This window comes from Dromiciops gliroides, chromosome 6 (assembly GCF_019393635.1).
Source record: "Dromiciops gliroides isolate mDroGli1 chromosome 6, mDroGli1.pri, whole genome shotgun sequence".
In the NCBI taxonomy this organism is placed as follows: domain Eukaryota; kingdom Metazoa; phylum Chordata; class Mammalia; order Microbiotheria; family Microbiotheriidae; genus Dromiciops; species Dromiciops gliroides.
The window spans coordinates 15,998,121-16,019,604 of record NC_057866.1 but is presented as its reverse complement, the minus strand read 5'-3'; the positions used below and the strand labels follow the sequence as shown (position 1 = coordinate 16,019,604).

The 21,484-nt window shown below is 39.6% G+C and overlaps 1 protein-coding gene across 1 annotated transcript; it reads left to right on the top strand.

The window, feature by feature from the left end:
• Nucleotides 1-683: 683 nt before the first annotated feature.
• On the top strand, nt 684-20,628 carry LOC122731828 (serine protease FAM111A-like). The gene is made up of 3 exons (XM_043972095.1): nt 684-1,751; nt 3,721-3,851; nt 20,514-20,628. Exons 1-3 carry the CDS (start codon nt 684-686, stop codon nt 20,626-20,628), a joined length of 1,314 nt encoding a protein of 437 aa, XP_043828030.1.
• Nucleotides 20,629-21,484: the final 856 nt, after the last annotated feature.

Genomic DNA, 21,484 nt, shown 5'->3' with positions numbered 1-21,484 from the left:
ACTGAGGCTTGGACAGGTGCAGTGACATGGTCACTCATCTAGTAAATATGAGTCTAGATTTTAATCTAGGTCTTCTGATCCAACTCCTTGCCTCACTGTGTTCTTTCCTTCTTCTTATGTAAAAGTAGTAACCTGGGAATAATTTCAGGCTTTTTCATTTTTAATACATTTCCATACTTCTGGTTTATTATTTTAGCCCCAGAATAGAGATAAAATCCTAATATCCACAAATCTTAGGATGACCAAAGTGGTAAGAAACTGATGTTATCATTTGAATCTCAAGTCAGGCTCCCCTTAGGATTGATAGCTGGTCCTTTCAAAACGGATCCTGACATTTCCCAAAGAAAACTTACTGACTGGTCAAGAAAACCAAGCAAAAGCCCAAAGTCGCATGAATGATTTGTAATTTCTTCAATTCATCTGTTTAGGTTCGTGAAGAGATGTCAATTCCCTCAACCTCTTCCCAAAGCATTCCCAGTTCTAGTCAGAACACTTCTGAGAACTGGAATTCAGCTGAGAATGAGTCAAATGAGCAAACAGCTTCCCAGAAGAAACAATTTAGAGTCTCTTTCAAAGGAAACAAGAAGAAGTATCAGGGTGAGAACAATGACAGCTGCAGCATCTTCGAAGCTTTTAAATCAATACCCGATGTCTGGGGAAAGATAGAAGAGAATAAAGGCAAGATGATGTTGGTTCACGGGAAAATGGGACGTGAGAATGGGTATGTTAACCTGGGCATGCCCCTTAAGTGTGTGCCCAAGGATTCTCATTTTGAAATTTCATTTACCCAAAGTAAGAGGCACAAGAAACACGGCACTGAGCAGCTGAGACAGTATGACCACAAAGGTGGAGAGTGCATCAAATTCTATGTTTTTGCTATTGGAAAGGAAGCAAAGATAATTGTGAAATGTCCTGATCTTCGCAGAGAGCAGTATAAACTCTGTGTTTATGCCTTCAAAGGAGAAAGCATTGAGGATGCCCTCAACAGAGATGGCAGATTTCTGACTTTCCCAGAAGAGTGGAATGTCATAGAAACGGTGCATTATCATTTACAAAAGACTTTTCTAGTTGATGACTTAGAAGGCAGAGAATTTCAGGTAGAGAAACACAGAAGGGTATCCCCCAGGGGAGCCGCTTCTCAGAGTTGTGAGCTGGAGCAAACAGAAAGCGATATGTTAAAACAAATATTGGATAAATATCCAAGTTTGAGAAGGGAAGGTGAAAAAATCAGAAAAAAATTTAATCAAGAGAAAAAGGAGAAGAACATTTCGCGAATGAGTACCCTATTTAAGACGCATAGAAAGAACTTGGAACAACTAACCCAAGATTCTGTCCCAGTTGAAGTACATAAATTACTGGGCCACCTCAGTGATTCTGTCGGATACATGTTTTTGAAAAACAATGGAATCTCTCAGGGAGTCACTTGCTTTCTCTTGAGGGATCACTACATTCTCACTTGTTGCCATATGATAAACTTACTAGTGGGAATAAATGTGGAGTCAACTATGTGGGCAGAAGCAATCAGTAAGCAAGCATGGGTGACCTTTGCTGATAAAGATATTGATTCAGACTCAGTTAAAAAGTGGTCCATTGACCCTGAGTTTGGAGTGTTTAACAAAGACTTGGATTATGCAATGTTGAGACTAAAGAAGAATGACATTCCTCTTCCCAAGGGTTTACAGAACAAATGCACTTCTCCACCCCTGAATGGCCTCTTGTATATCATTGGTTACCCAGATAAACAGAGAAAGGTAACTGATCCTTGTTATGTGATCCCCCAAACACATCAAGAACAGAGTGACCCTCCTGAAATGACACATGTTCACATGTTCACACCAAGAAGTTTCTCAAATGTAGGCAGCAGAGACATCAGTTTCTGCTTTAGATATTCTGGCTCCCCAATCTTCAATGCAGATTTAGAGCTGGTTGCCATGCATACTGCCAACTTTGCATATGACAAGAAAACTGGTTATAGCATCACTGAGTTTGGGCCATTCTCTAGGATATTTATTGATCTGTAAACCAATTTATGTCAAAAGGATGTTGAAGAGGAAAATGAAGAGTGAGACTAAAATCTACCATCTTCAAAGAAATTATTCTCAGGTTGGCAGTGACCAAATGGTCTGCCAGTCTATAAAAGTGACCCATGGATTTTATGAAATATCCCTGGAGCAATTTTGTGTAATTTTTGTTATTTTTCCATTGTTTTAGTTGTGTCAGACTCTCTGGGACTCCATTTGGGATTTTCTTGGCAAAGATACTAGAGTGGTTTGCCATTTCCTTCTCCAGCTCATTTTACAGTTAAAACTGAGGCAAATGGGGTTAAGTGACTTGTCCAGGGTAATACAATGTCTGAGGCCAGATTTGAATTCAAGAAGATGAGTTTTCCCCACACTCTATCCCCTGTGAAACCTAGCTGCCTTCATGGCATTAAAAACATTTACAGACTCTAAAAATTAAAATAATATTTTATTCATTCATTCATCAAGCATTTATTAAGCATCCATTGCATGCAACGTTCTGGGAATAAAAGGCTCAATTCACAGCCATTGAGTGCATCTATTTTAGTAATAGCCTAGAGAATGCTTTGTAAAAGCTCTCTTCTGTATTTTGATCCCCATTGGACATAGTAGGTGGTGGGTCAGAGGATAGAGTACTGAGCCTGGAATTAGGAGGATCTGAGATCAAATCTAGCCTCAGACACTTAACTAGCTGTGTGATCCTAGGCAAATTACTTAACCTCTTTTTACCTCAGTTTCCACAACTGTAAAATGGGGACCCTGGAGAAGAAAATAGCAAACTGCTCCAGTATCACTGCCAAAATGGGGTCCAATGACTTAACAACAAAAGTAACAAAATTTTAAAATTTTTTAAAAAGTAAAAAGTAAAAAAGTTGGATGGATGGACATTTGACCGAACAGAATTCCAAAAGAACAAAAAATTGAAGATGTCCTTTATCATTTGTAGAATACATTGCTTCTTCATATGGAGTCCATCTGGCTAATGATCTCTCTGAGGTGATTAATTTCTTCATGTCACTCTTGGGAAATCCTTGGACTGACTGCTTTCTACATTTTTCTTGAGCAGAGTTGTACTTAATCTGGGGAAGTGAAGCTTGCATCAGGATTTTAAAGTTTTTCTTCTGGACCCTGTGGCTACTCCAGTATAGTTAATGAATTGAAAGAGAAAGGAAAGGGCAGCTAAGTGGCACAGTGGATAAAGCACCAGCCCTGTATTCAGGTGGACTGGAGTTCAAATGCAGCCTCAGACACTTGACCCTTACTAGCTGTGTGACCCTGGGCAAGTCACTTAACCCTCACTGCCCCACCAAAAAAAAAAAAAGAAAGACAAAGGAAAGAAAAGAAGGAAGGAGGAAAGAAAGAAAAAAAGGAAGGAATGGAAGGAGGGAGGGAAGGAATGAAGAAAGGGAAGGAAGGAAGAATGGAAGGAACGATAGGTGGATTTCCATGTCTATTTAAGAGAACACTGGTTTTAAATGCTCTCAAGTGTAGATGTGAAGATTATTTAAAAACCATCCTTATCCATTCATCGAAGCAGGTCCTATGAAGACTCTGACTCAAGGACACTTCATAAACCTACAACTGTAAGATGTTCTTAAAATGAGCACATGTGATTTTGAAAATGTTCCATCCCATGGTCTAAAAAACCTGGTTGGATATTTTGTTTCTGTGATTTGTGGCTTTTACTCTCATTGTATAGCAGGCTGCCTTTGCTATAGACATACTCCCTCATCGAAACCCTCCCTCACTGCCTTTTTCTGAGCTCGTACTTGTACTGGCAGATTTCTGTGCCCTACACTGTGCTTGGAAAAATGTGGCAGCACCCCACCGGTCAGTTCCTAGCATCGCTGGCTTGTGACATCAGAGATAAGAAATCAATTAGACGGGCCTGAGAGACGACCCATGCTTCTCTATAAAACTCCCCGCTCACCGCCCCCCCCCCTCCAGCATTGATCTGCTCTGTTAAGAAGGTCATGACGGACAGAGATATCCTCCATATCGACTCAGAAGAACAATGAGAACCCAATGTATTCCAGGTGTGCCAACTCCAGAGGGTAGCCTCAAGAATCATAGATGACCACAGGCAAACAGGATGCCTTTGAAAGTTAACATGTCATATAATTTAAAAGGAGAACAAGCTGTATGCAATAGAGCCACAGTTTCATGTACAATGTTCTTTTGCTGTTATATTTTCATATACAAAAATGCTTGCTTTATTTGGGGGTAAAGTTGGGAATTGATTCAATTGGGAAAAAAACAAAAAAACAAAAGGAATATTGTTGCTTCTGTAACCTGGAAACTATCAATCCTGAGGTGATTTCATAGCTCCTCATTAATATCCTTGATTGTTTCTGATCACCCCCTCCTCTTGGTTCATAACATCTTCCTTTTTATGAGTTAAAATGTACCTAATAAAAGCCTAGTACTTTAAGCAGCAGTGACTATTTTGACAAGTGCACGTCTCTCTAAGTCCCTGAATGCTGGCAGGATGGGGCATTCTGGGAAAATTTACACTGTGCCATGGAAGTGTCACTAGGATAGTGACTGTTCCTTTTCTGTCTTTGAATTTTGAGGTCCTGGCACAACCATGTGGAGGTTGAACTCCTCCAAATACTAGCCATGTGCTCCTGGCAAAGTCACAGCCCTAGGGCTTGGTTTCTTTATCTGTATAACCAATGAAGGTAGCAGCTACATTGCAGGAGCAAATGAGCTTACCTATGGCAAAGCAGGAGGCCATGTAACTGAATGTGGGGGTCATGAAAAATTTAGCTACAGTAAGATGTATACTTATTATGCATACCTATTTTATATACCTATATACTCAGGGTTGCCTAAAATTTTCTCAGAGAAAAGGGGTCATGGGTGGAAAAAAATTAAAGAAGTCCTGGTCTGTAGAAGGTATTTTTCATACCTTATAGCATTATATAAATTGTCCCTTTGTTCATGCACATAATACTTATTGATCAATGCTTAATGATGCCATATTGTTAACCATCCTCTTTACCTGGTAATGCATATATAGTCAAAAAGGTTCATTATGAAACATATTTCTGTTTGATTTCTATGGGAGTTTTTCACTACTCTCATAGCATACGGGATATTTTTTAGCTTGTCTGCTTGTTAGTATTTTTAAAAATCACTTATAGATTATCCATTCTATCAATAAATCATACTGTATCCTAAAGCTGATGTTTCCAGATGTTTTTGTCCACTTTTTAGTTATTGATGTTACCTCAAAAGGAGGACATCAGATGTAAGTGGAGGTAGTAAAAAGGAACAGAACTAATACAAAGCTCTCTCTTTTGCCTCCTCCCCTGGGAAACAATATGGTGACATCCCAAGGGTAATGAAGTCGGAGCCCTAATACCCAGATTAAAAATGGAATTTTGCCACTAACTAGTCACAAGACCTGGGAGGCAAGTTAAGCATCTCTCTGGCTGTCAGTTTCCTCCCCTGTAAGATGATGAAGTTGCTTTTAGATTTTCTGGAGTACATTCTAGCACTCCTGGTATTTCAAGCCTTCCAGCTTGTCAGCTGTTAATAGTCATTTTCAGGGGGCAGCTAGATGGCGCAGTGGTTAAAGTGCTGGCCCTGGATTCAGGAGTACCTGAGTTCAAATCCAGCCTCAGACACTTGACACTTACTAGCTGTGTGACCCTGGGCAAGTCACTTAACCCCATTGCCCCGCAAAAAAAAAAAAAATAGTCATTTTCAGTCATTGAAGATTCCTCAGCTATTCATTACTGTAGTTCCCACTTTCAATTCTTAATAATCTGTTGGGTAACTTCTACCTTGTACTATTGATGAACCTGTCTCCTTGAGCCCCAGCCTTGGAATACCTCTGAGCATTCACCACAGCATTCACTCTGCTGAACAGAGACAGATACAATCCTGAAAGCGTGCTGACAGCATCCACAAATTTATGTCCCATAATTTCAATCAGTTCTTCACTGTGACCAGGCAGTCTTCATACACCTCCCTAATCCTTTCACTGTCCCAATCACAGTTTTCCCAAGGCTTTAAATCCCTCCTTGAACCTCTCATGTTTCCTTCCTAGCCCTCCCTTTCCTATGCCCCAGCTGAGAACTCCTCTTAATGTTTGGCTGAGAAAAGTGAGGCTATTTAGCCAGAGTATCTTTTTCCCTTTTCCTTCAGGTCTCTCCCCCACCATCTTCACCCATCTCACACAGAAGAGGCAGCTTTCCTGCCAGGGTAAATCCCTTTTCACTCACAAGAGATTCCATCCTACCCTATCTTCTCCAGGAGAGTGCTTTCTCTACCATCCCTATTCTCTGCCCCACCCTGGACTGTTGTCCAAACATACCCATTATTACCCTCTACTCAAAAATTCTCATTTGGTCTGTCCAACCCTTCTGGCTTTTATCTTATATTTCTTGCTTTTGTGGCTATCATTCTCCTTGGGAGGGTCTTTGACAATCAGTGCCTCCACCTGCTTTTCTCTCATATTCCCGCGGTCTGATTTCTGACCTCATTATTCAACTGACACTGCCCTCTCTGTGGTCCTTTATTCGTGGTCTTATTTTGTCATGTCTATCTCAGTTTTTATCTGAATTCTCTGTACCCTGTGACACTGTCAATAACCACTTTGATGCTCTATTCTAAGTTTTCATGACACAGCTGGCTCCTGAGTCTCCTCATTCCTGTCCAATCATTCTTTCTCCTTTGCTGGATCTTCATCCAGGCCTCATCCTCAACTGTGGATGTCCCCTAAGGCTCTCTCCTGTCTTAAGGGCTATTAAGGGGTGCACTGAACTTGTCTTTTTGAGTTGCCACATTTTTCGGAAACCCTGGACTCAGAGCATACAGGAGGCCCTGAATGTGTCAAGGACAAAGCTCCCCCTAAGCTGACATAATTTGTTTTTTGTTTGTTTGTTTTTTAGTGTGGCAATTGGGGTTAAGTGACTTGCCCAGGGTCACACAGCTAGTAAGTGTTAAGTGTCGGAGGCTGGATTTGAACTCAGTTACTCCTGACTTCAGGGCCTGTGCTCTATCCACTGCGCCACCTAGCTGCCCCACATAATTTGTTGTTGTACCCCAAGCTGGACTTGCTTCATGTCCTTGGCGGGAAAGACAGGTGTTGGCCATCTGTGCCAGGCTGAGATAATGCTTGTGCAGCTGGGGTGCTTTGCAAATAGGTGAACCCTCCTATCTCCATAGTCTAGCAGTTCCCAAGGGAAAAGAAGGAGGTTTTTTAGTATTGCCTTGCTCCTCTCCATGGGGAGTGGTCTTGTCCTTCTTCCCACCTTGGCTGTACCATTCTCCCTTCCATGTCAGGTCCCTTCCTGGTTTCCCTTCCTCCTGTTATCCTGCTATTATAAAATTGTCAACTTCTGTAAAAACTGGAACCCATTGGGTCCCACCTACATGCTCATTTCTTTTGTAATCAACTTGGTTTTCCCATAAGTCTCATGACGTTGTGATTGCCCTTTGACACCTGGATCCTCTTTTTCTCTAGGCAGTTTAAAGACTAGTTCAAAGTACAGGCATTTAGTGAATAGTTTTCATTAGAAAAACGGCAATAAGATGCTAGATCTAGAGCTAGAAAGGCCTTCAGAGGACATTTTGTCCATTCCTTCTTTGTTTTCCACTAATAAAAATATGGGAACAAATGGAAAAACAGGCAGTTTTTGTTTTCTTTGTTTTTTAACCATTCATGGGTAAAATGGAAGACAAAAGGCATTCATCTAGGGGATGATTTCATGGTTTTTGTTTTTGTTTGTCTTTCATTCTCAAAGAGGACCATGACAGATGTCATGACTTGCAATGAATTGGATTGAAGTGAGGAAGGGCTGTGCAAAGACACCAGCCTCACTTTCTCCTCCAGAGCCATCTGGATCCAGTGGCTAGATACATTTTCAGGATGACTGGAGATGGCTTTGGATGTTTTTAAGGCAATGGGGTTAAGTGACTTGCCCAGGGTCACATGGCCAGTAAGTGTCTGAGGTGAGATTTGAACGCAGCTCCTCCCAACCTCAGGGCCAGTGCTCTATCCACTGTCCCACCTAGGTGATTTTAAGTTTACAAAAGATTCAAAGAGACATTTAAATGGATTTTCAAGACTCTGAATCAGAGGGACAATGGTGTAATCCTATGCGATGCTCAGCTTCCTCAAGAAGCTTCCAAAAAAAGAAACAAAACCATTCTTCTTGGATTATGTTCTTGCATTTGGCTAAGTGATGATGGCATATTCCAAATATTGTGCTCCTCACAAAGAACAAAATCCTTCCAGGTTATCCCAAGTTTTATACAAGCTGTCCAGAGAACAAAGGGGTAACCTCACTGGTTTTGAATCCACAGCATTTCCAACTTACTCTTTTAGGCAAACAGCAGATAGACCTGAAGATAAATTGATGCCTGCTGCAGATTTTATAGGGCATGTGCAACGAGATGTTTCCATTAAGCAGTGCCTATTCGGTATCCTGGATCTCTCAAGACATAATTTGGTTTAATGATCATAATAATGATAGTGATAACAATTTGTTGTTGGCTAATCATGTCTGACTTTTCATGACCCCATCTGGGGTTTTCTTGGCAAAAATACTAGAGTGGCACTTCTCAAATATATAGAGAACTGAATCAAATATATAAGAACATAAGAAATTCCCCAATTCAGAAACAATCAAAGGATATAAACAGGCAGTTTTCAGATGAAGAAATTAAAACTATATATAGTCATATGAAAAAATATTCTCAATCACTATTGATAAATGCAACTTGAAATTGAAATTGAAATACAAATTAACACTATTCTGAGGTGCCACTTCACACCTCTCAGATTGAGTAATATGACAATAAAATGGTAAATGTTGGAGAAAATGTGGGAAAATTGGAACACTAATGCAATGTTTGTGGAGTTGTAAATTGATCCAATCATTCTGGAGAGCAATTTGGAACTATGCCCAAAGGGCTATAAAACAGGGCGTACTGATACAGCTAGGTGGTGCAGTGTATAAAGCATAGGCCCTGAATTCAGGAGGACCTGAGTCCAAATCTGGTCTCAGACACTTGACACTTATTAGCTCTGTGACACTGAGCAAATCACTTAACTCTCATTGCCCCACAAAACAAAACAAAACAAGACAAAACAAAACAAAAAACAAATAAAAGCAAAACAAAACAAATAAACAAAACTTGGACAAACCGTTCGACCCAGCAATATCACTTTTGGGTCTATATCCCAAAGAAATCATGAAAAAAGGAAAAAGGTAAGGCAGTGATCATAAGTAAAACAAGTGTGGGAAAGGGGCGGGGCAGAGTAGAAAGGATTAACATGTGAAAAATAGCAGGGAGAGAAATAAACAGTTAGTTATCATAACTATAAATGTAAATGGGATGAACTCAACCATTAAACAAATACCAGAATGGATTAAAAACCAAAATCCTACAATATGTTGTTTACAAGAAACACATTTAAAGCACAGTGATACAGGGCAAATGTAAAGGGCTGGAACAAAATCTATTATGCTTCAACTGAAGCAAAGAAAGCAATCATGATTTCAGACAAAGCAAAGGCAAAAGGAGATCTAGTTAAAAGAGATAAAGAAGGAAACTATATTTTACTGAAAGGTACCATAGACAATGAAGTCATATCAATACTTAACATATATGTACCAAATAGTATAGCATCCAAAAGTTTGAAGGAAAAGCTGAATGAGTTACAGAAGGAATTAGATAATAAAACTATCCTAGATAGTGACCTTAACATTCCCCTCTCAGAAGTGATAAATCTAATGGAAAAAATAAATAAGAAAGAAAATAAGGAAAATGAGTAAAATTCTTGAAAAATTAGATATGATTTCTCTCTGGAGAAAATTGAATGGGAATAGAAAGGAATATAACTTCTTCTCAGCAGTACATGGAACTTACGCAAAAACTGATCATGTATTAGGGCATAAAAATATAACAACCAGATGCAGAAAAGCAGAAATAATAAATACATCCCTTTCAGATCATAATGCAATAAAAATTACATTCAATAATGCACAATTGAAAAGTAGATGAAAGACCAATTAGAAATTACATAATCTCATCCTAAAAAATAAGTGGGTCAGGGGGGCAGCTAGGTGGCACAGTGGATAAAGCACCAGCCCTGGATTCAGGAGGACCTGAGTTCAAATCCAGCCTCAGACACTTGACACTTACTAGCTGTGTGACCCTGGGCAAGTCACTTAACCCCCTTTGCCCCGCAAAAAAAAAAAAAAAGTGGGTCAAAGAACAAATCATAGAAACAATTGATGATTTCATTAAGGAAAATGACAATGATGAGACAACATATCAAAATTTATGGGATGCAGTCAAAGCAATTCTTAGGGGAAAATTTATATCCCTAACTACTTACATCAATAAAATAGAGAAAAAGCAGATCAGTGATTTGGGCATACAACTAAAAAACTAGAAAATGAACAAATTAAAAATCCCCAACTAAACACCAAATTGGAAATCCTGAAAATCAAAGGAGAGATTAAAAAAATTGAAAGTAAGAAAACCATTGAATTAATAAATGGAACTAGAAGCTGGTTTTATAAAAACACACACACACACACAATAAACTAGACAAACCATTGATTAGTTTGATCAAAAAAAAGAAAAGAAGAAAACTACATTACTAGAATCAAAAATGAAAGGGGTGAAATCACCACTAATGAAGAGTGTGAGAGTTGGAAGAATGCCCCCTGCTGGGAGGAACATTTTGTGAGCTCTGGCCTGAGGACATAGCCATGTGTCCTTGGCATTCAGGAAGTGATGTTTGCTTGTGGGTACTATTGATCAAAATTACCAGCCAATTAGCTTGGAGCTATGTGTGTGTGTGTGTGTGTGTGTGTGTGTGTGTGTGTGTGTGTGTGTGTGTGGACAGCCCCATTTCCTGTTGTAGAGGAGGCTCCTGGGAGGAGGAAGGAATGAGCAAGCTCTTTTCTGTCCGGAACCTTGGTTGGAGTGGAGCTTAGATACTGGCTCTCTGAAATAGATAGATGAAGGAATCTTGGCCTCTTTTTCTCTCCTCACCAAATTCTTATGCTCCTTAATAAATACTTAAAAGTCTAAACTCTTGTTAAAGCTCTTAATTTATGGTGATCCAGGCAGCTATGTGGCACAGTGGATAGAGCACTGGCCCTGGAGTTATGAGGACCTGAGTTCAAATCCAATCTCAGACACTTAACACTTACTAGCTGTGTGACCCTGGGCAAGTCACTTAACCCCAATTGCCTCAAAAAAATTTATGGTGACCACTCATTAGCTTTTTAGACAGTTTAGCTAGAATTTTAGCCCCATACAATAAGAAATTAAGACAATTATTAGGAATTATATTGCCCAATTATATGCCAATACATTTGACAATCTAAATAAAATTAATAGATATCTACAAACATATAAATTGCCCAGACTAGCAAAAGATGAAATAAAATATTTAAATAACCCAATTTTAGAAAAAAGTCAAGTCATCAATGAACTTCTTAAGAAAAAATCTCCAGGACCAGATGGATTCACAACTGAATTCTACCAAACATTTAAAGAACAATTATTCCCAATACTATAGAAATTATTTGAGAAAATAATGTGGAGTCCTACCATACTCCTTTGATGAGATAAATATGGTGCTGATTGTGATGTTTAAAATCTAAATATGCGGTTGCCTCAAATTAGAAGCTTTAGCACCAGTTTGGGGCATTAAGCATTTATTAAAGCACACTAGGTATCAGTACTCAGCAGCTTGCGTGCAGCTGAGATGGGCCTCTAAGCTCTGGAGGAAGAAAAACAAATGAGACGCGGGAACTGACGGGCAACAGAGAGTGTAGTTTTCCGATGTCCTTGTTTCAGCAGGAGCTGCGGCTCCCATATCTGACTGCACAGCCACACTGTGGCCTGTGGCTCTTCAAGGCGCTGATCCATGGTCATCCGTGACTGGTGGAAGCCTAGAGAGGTATTAGTAAAAGAGAAGACATGGAGTTTAGAAAGTTAAGAAAAAGCCTATCTAGCCTAGAGCTCCAGCCTGGTCTGATTCTTCCTCAAGTCCTCCACCATGAGCCTGCTTCAGCCATGAACTACTTGAGAAAACTGAATGTGGAAGCTTTGTATAGGTCCAGAGGAGAGGTGGTCCTTACACACTGCTGCAAGCTTATTGGTAGGCATGATCCAAATACATAGGTTCACTGGACTTGAGGGTGGTCTTGTGTTGATGTCACAGTTCACAGCCTCTGAGAACACTCCCTCTTGGGAGTCAGCCTGGTGTGGCTTTAATTGAATTAACTTGAAGTAGGTTAATCAGCAAAGTCAATCACTCTCAATCAGTCTCACTTAATTCAATCAGTTTTAAATTAATCTCAGGTGGGGCCTTTGGGTATCTGCCAAATCCCATTATTTTCTCACATGATACCCAAACCAGGAAAACCCAAAACAGATAAAGAAGATTATAGACCAATTTCACTAATGAATATTGTTGCAATTAAAAAAAACACTAGCAAATAGATTACAGAAATATATCACAAAGATTATACACCAAGACCAGGTGGGATTTATACCAGGAATGCAGGGCTGGTTCAATATCAAGAAAATTATTAGCATAATTGAGCATATAAATAACAAAAGCAAGGGAAATCATATGGTCATCTCAATGGACGCAGAAAAGGCCTTTGACAAAATACAACACCCATTCCTATTAAAAACCCTAGCGAATATAGAAATAAAAGGAGCTTACCTTAAAATGATAAGTACTATTTATCTAAGACTGTCAGCAAGCATTATATGTAATGGGGATAACTTAAAAGCCTTCCCAGTACAATCAGGGGTGAAGCAAGGATGCCCATTATCACTTCTATTATTTAATATTGTATTAAAAATGTTAGCTATAGCAATAAGAGAAGAAAAAGAAATTAAAGGAATTAGAATAGGTAATGAGGAAACAAAACTATCAGTCTTTGCAGATGATATGATGTTATACTTGGAAAATCCTAGAGAATCAACTAAAACCTAATTGAAATTATTAACAACTTTAGCAGAGTTGTAGGATACAAAATAAATCCACATAAATCATCAGCATTTTTACATATTACTAATAAAGTCCAGCAACAACACATAAAAAGAGAGATTCCATTTAGAATAACTATGGCCAATATAAAATACTTGGGAGTCTACCTCCCAAGACAAACACAGCAAGTATATGACCAGAACTACAAAACACTTTCCACGAAAATAAAATCAGATCTAAATAATTGGAAAAATATTAATCGCTTATGGGTAGGCAGAGTCAATATAATAAAAATGACAATCCTACCTTAGTTAATTTATTTATTTAGTGCTATACCAAATTATCAAAAATATTTTATAGAGCTAGAAAAAATCATAACAAAATTCATCTGGAAAGACAAAAGTTCAAGTATATCATGGAAATCAATGAAAAAAAATACAAAAGAAGGTGGTCTAGCAGTACCAGATCTCAAAATGTACTATAAAGTGGTAATTATCAAAACACTCTGGTACTGACTAAGAAATAGAGAGGTAGATCAGTGGAATAGAATAGGTAGAAACAACACTATAGTAAATGACTATAGTAATCTAGTATATGATAAACCCAAAGATCCAAGCTTTTGGAACAAAAACTCATTATTTAATAAAAACTGCTGGGAAAACACTATGGCAGAAATTAGATATAGACCAACATCTCACACTGTATAATAAAATAAGGTCAAAATGGGTACGTGATTTACAAATAAAGGATGATACCACAGGCAAATTAAGGGAGCATGGAATTTTCTATCTGTCAGATTTATGGACAGGGGAAAAACTTAGGACCAAAGAAGATATATAGAGAATAAAATTAAATGTAAAATAGATTATTTTGATTATATAAAATTAAAGAGCTTTTGCAAAAACAAAACTAATGTAACCAAAATTACAAGGCAAGAAGAAAACTGGAAAATAATTTTTGAATCAAATATCTCTGATAAAGGCCTCATTTCTCAAATATATAAAGAACTTTGTCAAATTTTTAAAAATACAAGTCATTCCTCAATTGAAAAATGGTCAAAGGATTTGAACAGGCAGTTTTCAGACAAAGAAATCAAAGCAATCAATAATCATATGAAAAATGCTGTAGATCATTATTGATCAAAGAAATGTTCATTAAAATAACTCTGAGATATCCCCTTATGTCTATTAGACTGGCAAATATAACAAGAATGGAAAATATTGATTCTTGGAGGGATTGTGGGAAAACTGGGACACTAATACATTCTTGGTGGAGTTGTGCAAAGATCCAACCATTCTCAAGCGCAATTTGGAACTATGCCCAAAGGGCTATAGAATTGTGCATACCTTTGATCCAGCAATACCACTACTTGGTTTATATCCCAAAGACATACCACCCCCCACACACACACCTCCAAAAAAAGAAAAAGACCTATTTGTACAAAAAATATAGCAGCTTTTTTGTGGTGGCTAAAATTTGGAAATCAAAGGTATGCCCATCAATTGGGGAATGGCTAAACAAATTGTGATATGTGATGGTGAAGGAATATTATTCTGCAGTAAGAAATAACAAACAGGATGACTTTGAAAAAGCTTGGAACAACAGGTATGAAATGATGTATTGGGAAGTGAGCAGAGCCAAGAGAGCACTGTACACAGAGACAGCAATATTGTTCGATGAAGAGCTGTGAATGACTTGACTATTCTCAAAAATACAATAATCCAAGACAATCCCAAGAGTATGGATGAAACATACGATCCACCTCCAAAAAAGAACTGATATTGATGGAACAGACTGAAGCATGCTATTTTTCACATTCTTTCATTAAGTGACAAATATGATGATGTTTTGCATGATCATATATGTATAACCCATATCAGATTGTTTGCTGCCTCGGGAATGAGGGAGGGGACGGAAGGAAGGAGGGATAAAGATTGGAACAAAAATAAATAAATAAAAATGTTTAACCAGAAAAAAAAGGAAAAGGGACCTATGTACAAAAATATTAATAGCTCCTATTTTTTTGTGTGGAAAAGAACAAGAAATTGAGGGGATGCCCATCAATTGGGGAATGAGTGAACAAGGTGTGGTGTATGAATATAATGGAATACTGTTGTGCTATAAGAAATGATGAGCAGGAAGATTTAAGAAAAAACCTGGAAAGAATTACACAAATGGATGCTGAGTGAAGTGAACAGAACCAGGAGAACATTGTACACAGTAACAGCAACATTGTGTGATGATCAACTGTGAAAGACTTAGCTCTTCTCAGCAATACAATGATCCAAGACAATACTAAGACTCATGATAGAAAATGCTCTCCACATCTAGCAAAAGAATCATGGAGTCTGAATACAAATCGACACAGACTATTTTCACTTTGTTTTGTTGTTGTTGTTGTTGTTGTTGTTTCTTCCTTCTTGTGTTTTTTCCCTTTTGTTCTGATTCTTTTCTCACAACATGACTAATATGGAAATATGTTTAACATGATTGTAATGTATAACCTATATCAGGTTGCTTGTTGGCTTTGGGAGGAGGGAGGGAAGGAAGGGAGGGAGAAACATTTGGAACTCAAAATCTTACAAAAATGAATGTTGAAAACTATCTTTACATGTAATTGGAAAAAATAAAATAAAATACTGTTTAAAAAAACTAGAGCAGTTTGCCATTTCCTTCTCCAACTTATTTTACAGATGAAGAAACTGAGGAAAACTGAGTTAAGTGAGTTGCCTAGGATCCCACATCTAGTAAGTGTCTGAGGCTAAATTTGAACTCACCATGATGAGTCTTCCTGATTTTGGATCCAGCACTCCACCCTTTATGTTATCTAGTAGTCCAGTGATAACAATAGCTAACATTCATATCACACTTACTGTGTGCCAGGCTAAGTGCTATGTGCTAAGAGCTTTACAATGATTTTCTAATTTTATCCTCACAACAACCTGAGAGGTGGGTGCTGCTGTTATCCCCATTTGACAGATGTGAAAACTGAGTCAAAGGTTAGCCATCCTATTTAAAGTTGTGTTAAGCTCAATTTTGTAGGAAACTTTCCCAGCTGATTACCAGTATCTGAAACACCTGAAGGACTTTACAACCACATTCAAAACTCTACAGCTGAGACTTGTTACTTGATCTTCAGCATCCACACCTGAAAGACTTGCACAGCACAACTACACCCAGAGGACATCCTAAGAATCATCTGAGAAAAGACTTCCAAAGACTTAAATGGACACTATCCTGTTTTACACTGTTCGTAATGTCCACCTTCTAAAGGGGAGTGTTCCCTTTAGTTTACTGTCAATTCATCATTCAACTTTCTTTTCTCTCTTTTCATTCCCTTTACATTGTTAGTTATAAGTATCTGTAATGTTATTGCTTCATTAAGGAAACAATGTTTCTTAAGGAAGGAGGGGGGAAATGAGAAAATAATGGACTTGACAGATACTCAAAGGCCCACCTGGAGATTAATCTAAACTGATTGAAGTGAGAGTGATTGACTTTGCTGATTAGCCTACTTCAAGTTCATTACATTGTAACCACACGTGGCTGGCCCTTAAGAAGGTATCGTTCTTAGAAGCTAAGGACTTTGAACTCAACATGAGACCACCTTCAAGTCCAGCTAAGGAATGGATTTGGATGGCACCTACCAATCAGCTTGAAGCAGTATGTAAGGACCGCTTATGCTCTGGACCTATAAAAAACTTCCACACTCAGTTTGAGGGAGTTCGTGGTTGAAGTAGGCTGGTGGTGGAGGACTTGAGGAAGAACCAGACCAGGCTGGAACTCTAGGCTAGATAGGCCTTTTCTTAACTCCATGTTTTCTCTTTTTTCTAATACCTAGTATGCTTTAATAAATGCTTAATGTCCAAAGACTGTTCTTGAGCTTCTAATTTAAAGCAACCACACATTTAGATCTTAAACATCACATATCCCTTCCAGCTTTAGAGTCATACCTAGTTGTTCACATGTCATCTACCCCATTACACTGTGAGCTCCTTGAGGCCAAGTACTGTTTTTTTTTTTTTTAACAGTTTCTTCATATCCCCAGCATTTAGCACACATGGTAAGTGCTTATTCACTACTTGTTGACTTGACTTAAGGAAAATGAGGCAGGGATGATAAGTGATGTGCCCATGGTCACAAGGTAGTAATCATGAGGGGACAGGATTTGAACACAGGTTCTTGGAATGCAGAACCTACACCAGATCCACAGTACTGGGGATTTGATTTGTTTTGTTTGTTTATTTTGGGTTTTTTTTGTTTTTTTTTCTGGGCAATGGGGGTTAAGTGACTTGCCCAGGGTCACACAGCTAGTAAATGTCAAATGTCTGAGGCTGGATTTGAACTCAGATCCTCCTGAATCCAGGGCCAGTACTTTATCCACTGTGCTACCTATCTGCCCCTCAGTACTAGGGATTTGAGAAAAATAAGCCTTCCTTCCTCTACTAAAACCATTTCCTTCATAAACCAGAAGCTCGGTATTGCACAAATATACATGCATACATAGGAAGAGTTGACATCCATAGCCAGCATGTGTGGAGGGACACACATATAGGGAATACATGTGTCCTGGACACACATGGAGGGGCACTCCTTCAGTGCAACAGGTAATGGCATGGCGCTTATACTTGGCTTACTCCCCATGGCTTTGACAGAGTGTGCTGTATCAGCTGCAACATGCTTTGTCTCTCAGTCACTGCGAAGAATTGGTCATTGTTAGACATTGGTTTCTCTGCTGAGCCTTTGGTTGTGGGGTTTCTCTCTGAAACAGCATTTGGCTTCAACCCAAACCCCAATTGAGAGGCTACCTCTGTCCCATAAAAGGAAGAGTGTACTCTTTTCACTTACTCCCCAATGGCTTAAATTCAGGTTTGTTTGTTTTTTTTAATGGAAGTTGACCCAGAGCAAATGCAGGTGTTTGCACATACACACACAGTATTAGACTCGGGGAAAACCCTTAGTTTCTTTTCTTCCTACAAAGAGTCTTTCAGTCACATCTCTTTGGTTATAATTGGCCTTTTCCCTCTAGAAGGAGAGTCTTTACCTCCAGACGTCATCTTCTTTTGGAACAGAGCAGTGAGCCCCATAAGTAATTTAATCTGTTTCTGAGTACCTTCCTCTTGCTGACTAGGGGCAATCAAATGAATCAATTAATAAGCATTCATTCATTCATTTGTTAATAAGCTTATACTAAGCACTAGCCATAATAGGTCCTGGGATTATTGTCCTCTGTCTTCTGAGAGCTCAAGTTCTATCACAAGGTGTCTGACCTGGCCTTCTATCTGAAATTGTCTTAGAAAAAATCCTCATAATTCCTGCTTAATTTCTGATCGCCAGACTACGCTCTTTCAGGATCATTCTAAGGGCTATATTTTTGACCAGCTACCAATGACTGATTAGTGACTGGGTCTATGACCATCCTCTTCCTTCCCCCCTCATCTTCTTAACTCTGAAATCCTTTTTGGTTTCACCTGCAAATGAAAAGGGTGTGAGAAGGATAAAAAGTAAAATATTCCTTCCCCCCAAAACTCTGCAAGGAGACATTATCCTCCACTTCCATCCTTTCCTCCTCATTCCTACATTTTCTATGCAACAAACTACCCAAAGGGTTTTCCATAGGAAAACCTAGTGAGGTGGGTAGTATATCATTCCCATTTATAAATGAGGAAACACGTTCTGAGAGATTTTGACTTCTGTGCAATCATGTCTAAGGCAGTCTATGAACCCAGAGCACCCAACTGCAGCACCAGCACACCATCCATTATGCCACCTTGGCCACAGGGACTTGAGTGTTTTTGCTACTGAATGGTCTGGGTGGTGATGATAATATGTCTCATGTTTCCTATGACACCTCAACATTTGCAAATCACTGTCCTAACAAGCACTCTATGAGTTAGGCAATAGAAATATTCTTATCTCTGTTTTACACAGGGGGAAACTGAGGGTCAGTTAAGTTATGTGAATTGTCCAGGGTCACATAGAGAGGTCCTAGAGCCAATGAGTAAGCACCTTAACCAGGATTCAAGTCTGCTGCTGCTTCCACTATGCCATACTTTGTCATGCCAAGTGAAAAGTAGCACTACAAACATTCTGAGAACTTGGAGGATGGCAGGAGGGGAAAAGACATGGTGGCCATCTCTACATGACTTCAGTCAATCTGAGGAGCTCTCAAATTCTCTTGGGGGATGTCTTGATGGTAACATCAGCTGAAGCTGTACTTGAATTCAGGTTTTCCTAACTCCAGGTCCAGAATTATCTTCATGTGGCTGTGTCTAAGGCCCCACGGGTGGTTAGTTTCCAAAAAGATAATTCATTCCCAGAAATCATTTGTTTCCTTGACTCAAAATCCAATGTTCTTCCTACTGCCTTCATGCTATTCCATATAGCCCTTAATTAAGAAGTGAGCCCAGGGAGGTGTAGTGCATAGAGTGCTGAACTGGGAATCAAAAATCTGAGTTCAAATCCTGTTACTGTTTGTGTGACAGTGGGGTTCACTTCTCTGAAAAATGGGGATGTTGGACCAGATGGCCCTTAAGGCACCTTCTGTCTTGGAATCAATGATTTAATTACTAACCACTACTTGTCAGAGGGTAGAAAGAGTATTGGCTTTGGAATCATGAACCTGGGTTCAAATTCTCATTCTACCAATTAAGCTCATTTCTAGAACCAATTGTGCCATTCTTTGTATTTGTATTCCTTGATGGACTTGTTGATCACTCTGGGTTTGTCTCTTCAGCTGTAATGTGCGGGATGGGAGTAGCCAAACCTACACTTTATATTACATCCTAAAGAAAGAGTTGGCAGCTAGGTAGAACAGTGAATAGAACACTGGTTTAGAGTCAGAGACTCAATTTCCAGAATTCAAATCTAGCTTCAGACACTTGCCAGTTGTATGACCCTGGGAAAGTTACTTAACCCTTTTTGTCTTAGTTTCCTCATCTGTAAAATGAGCTGGAGAAGGAAATGGTGAACTCCTCCACTATCCTTACCAAGAAAGCCCCAAATGGAGTCATCAAGAGTCAGACTCAACTGAAACAACTCAACAACAAAGAGCAGTTGATACCTGTATTTGTACTCATGGTGCTTGGCACAGTGCCTGGAACATAGTAAGTGCTTAATAAATGCTTACAGCCTTGCTTTACAGTGATTTTGGAATCAGAAGGGCTGGATTTGGGTCCCAGCTCCGCCACTTACCAGCTATGAAGAAATGATTTCTATTCTCTGGCCTCTGCTTCCTCATTCCATAAATGAGAAATATGGATGCAATGAAATTAAATTTAACCAATAGTTATACAACAACTGGAACACTTAAAGGCAGTGTATCCTAGGAAATAGAATGACTGCCTTGAAATCAGGAAGACCTGGCTTCAAATCCTGCCTTTGACACATACTAGGTCTGTGAGTAGGAGCTAACCCATTAGGTTACCCAAGTAACTGTCTAAGACTAAGAGGGCCAGTTGAGTAGAGAACATAGATGTCTAAAACATACCCCTCTTTCATGCCAGCAGATCAGGGCTGAGAGACAAAATCATCTTCATCACCACCATTGTCTTTGTCATCTTCATCATCATTATTGTCCTCTTCATCTTCTTCATCATTTCCTTACCCAGTGCCTTTCTCTAGGAGCTTGAATATTCCTGGAGCATGTATGGTTAGGGCCAGAAGGGTGTTTTTATTGGCAGAGGGAATGCCCTGTGTCTCTCCCATCTCAGAAATCCTGCTTTCTAAGATGCCTGGAGCTCTCCCATCCTCCTCATCATTTTCTGCCTGACCTCCTCCATGCCTGTCACCTCTCGCTTGTGTTGAACTGCTTTTCGGCTCTCCAATTCCTATTTATGGGATATGGATTCCATTAGAAAGAATGTGGGCTCATTGGTCACAGGGATTGCTTCATTCTTTGTACCTATATGCACAAGGCCTGGGCACTACTAGGCATCTATTTTAACACTGGATGGATACCAGTGCAGCTCAGCCCCCTCTGTACAGTTTAAGAGCCACCCAGAGCACAGAGGGGTTAAGTGACTTGTCCGGAGTCACACAGTCTGTATTGTCAGAGGCCTACCCTGAAGCCAGGTGTTCACACCAGCTCTCCCTCCATCACTCCACCCGTGCAACTCATCCCCAGACAAATTAATTGTAAAGAGATGACAGTACTGCCGGGAGGAATAAGTAAGCCATTCCTGCAGTTGCAGGGTGCCCTCCATCCCTGCCATGCTAGAACTCTCAGTAGGAGCCCTGGCCAGGTGTGAAAACCCACCTTAGGGAGGACCAGGTCCGACCCTTTCTGGCCGGCTCCCTCAGAGGCCAGCAGGGGGCGGTTGGGCTCCAGGGAACCACGCGAGTAGTGGGAGCTGGGGGGCGTGGCCTCGGCCATCGTGATGGACAGGCTCCCGGATTAGAGCCTAGCATGAGGTAATAGGAGAAGGATGAAGGTGGGCGTGCGCGCGCTCGTGCCTGTGTCCCTGTGTGTATGTGCGCG

Bases quoted from the DNA above. Each gene is read 5' to 3' on its own strand.
- LOC122731828 (XM_043972095.1), top strand. From the start codon at position 684: ATGATGTTGGTTCACGGGAAAATGGGACGTGAGAATGGGTATGTTAAC. The intron at 1,752-3,720 runs GTAACTGATCCT...CTCATTGTATAG, and splicing joins ACCCAGATAAACAGAGAAAG to CAGGCTGCCTTTGCTATAGA. The intron at 3,852-20,513 runs GTCAGTTCCTAG...TCATGCCAGCAG, and splicing joins AATGTGGCAGCACCCCACCG to ATCAGGGCTGAGAGACAAAA.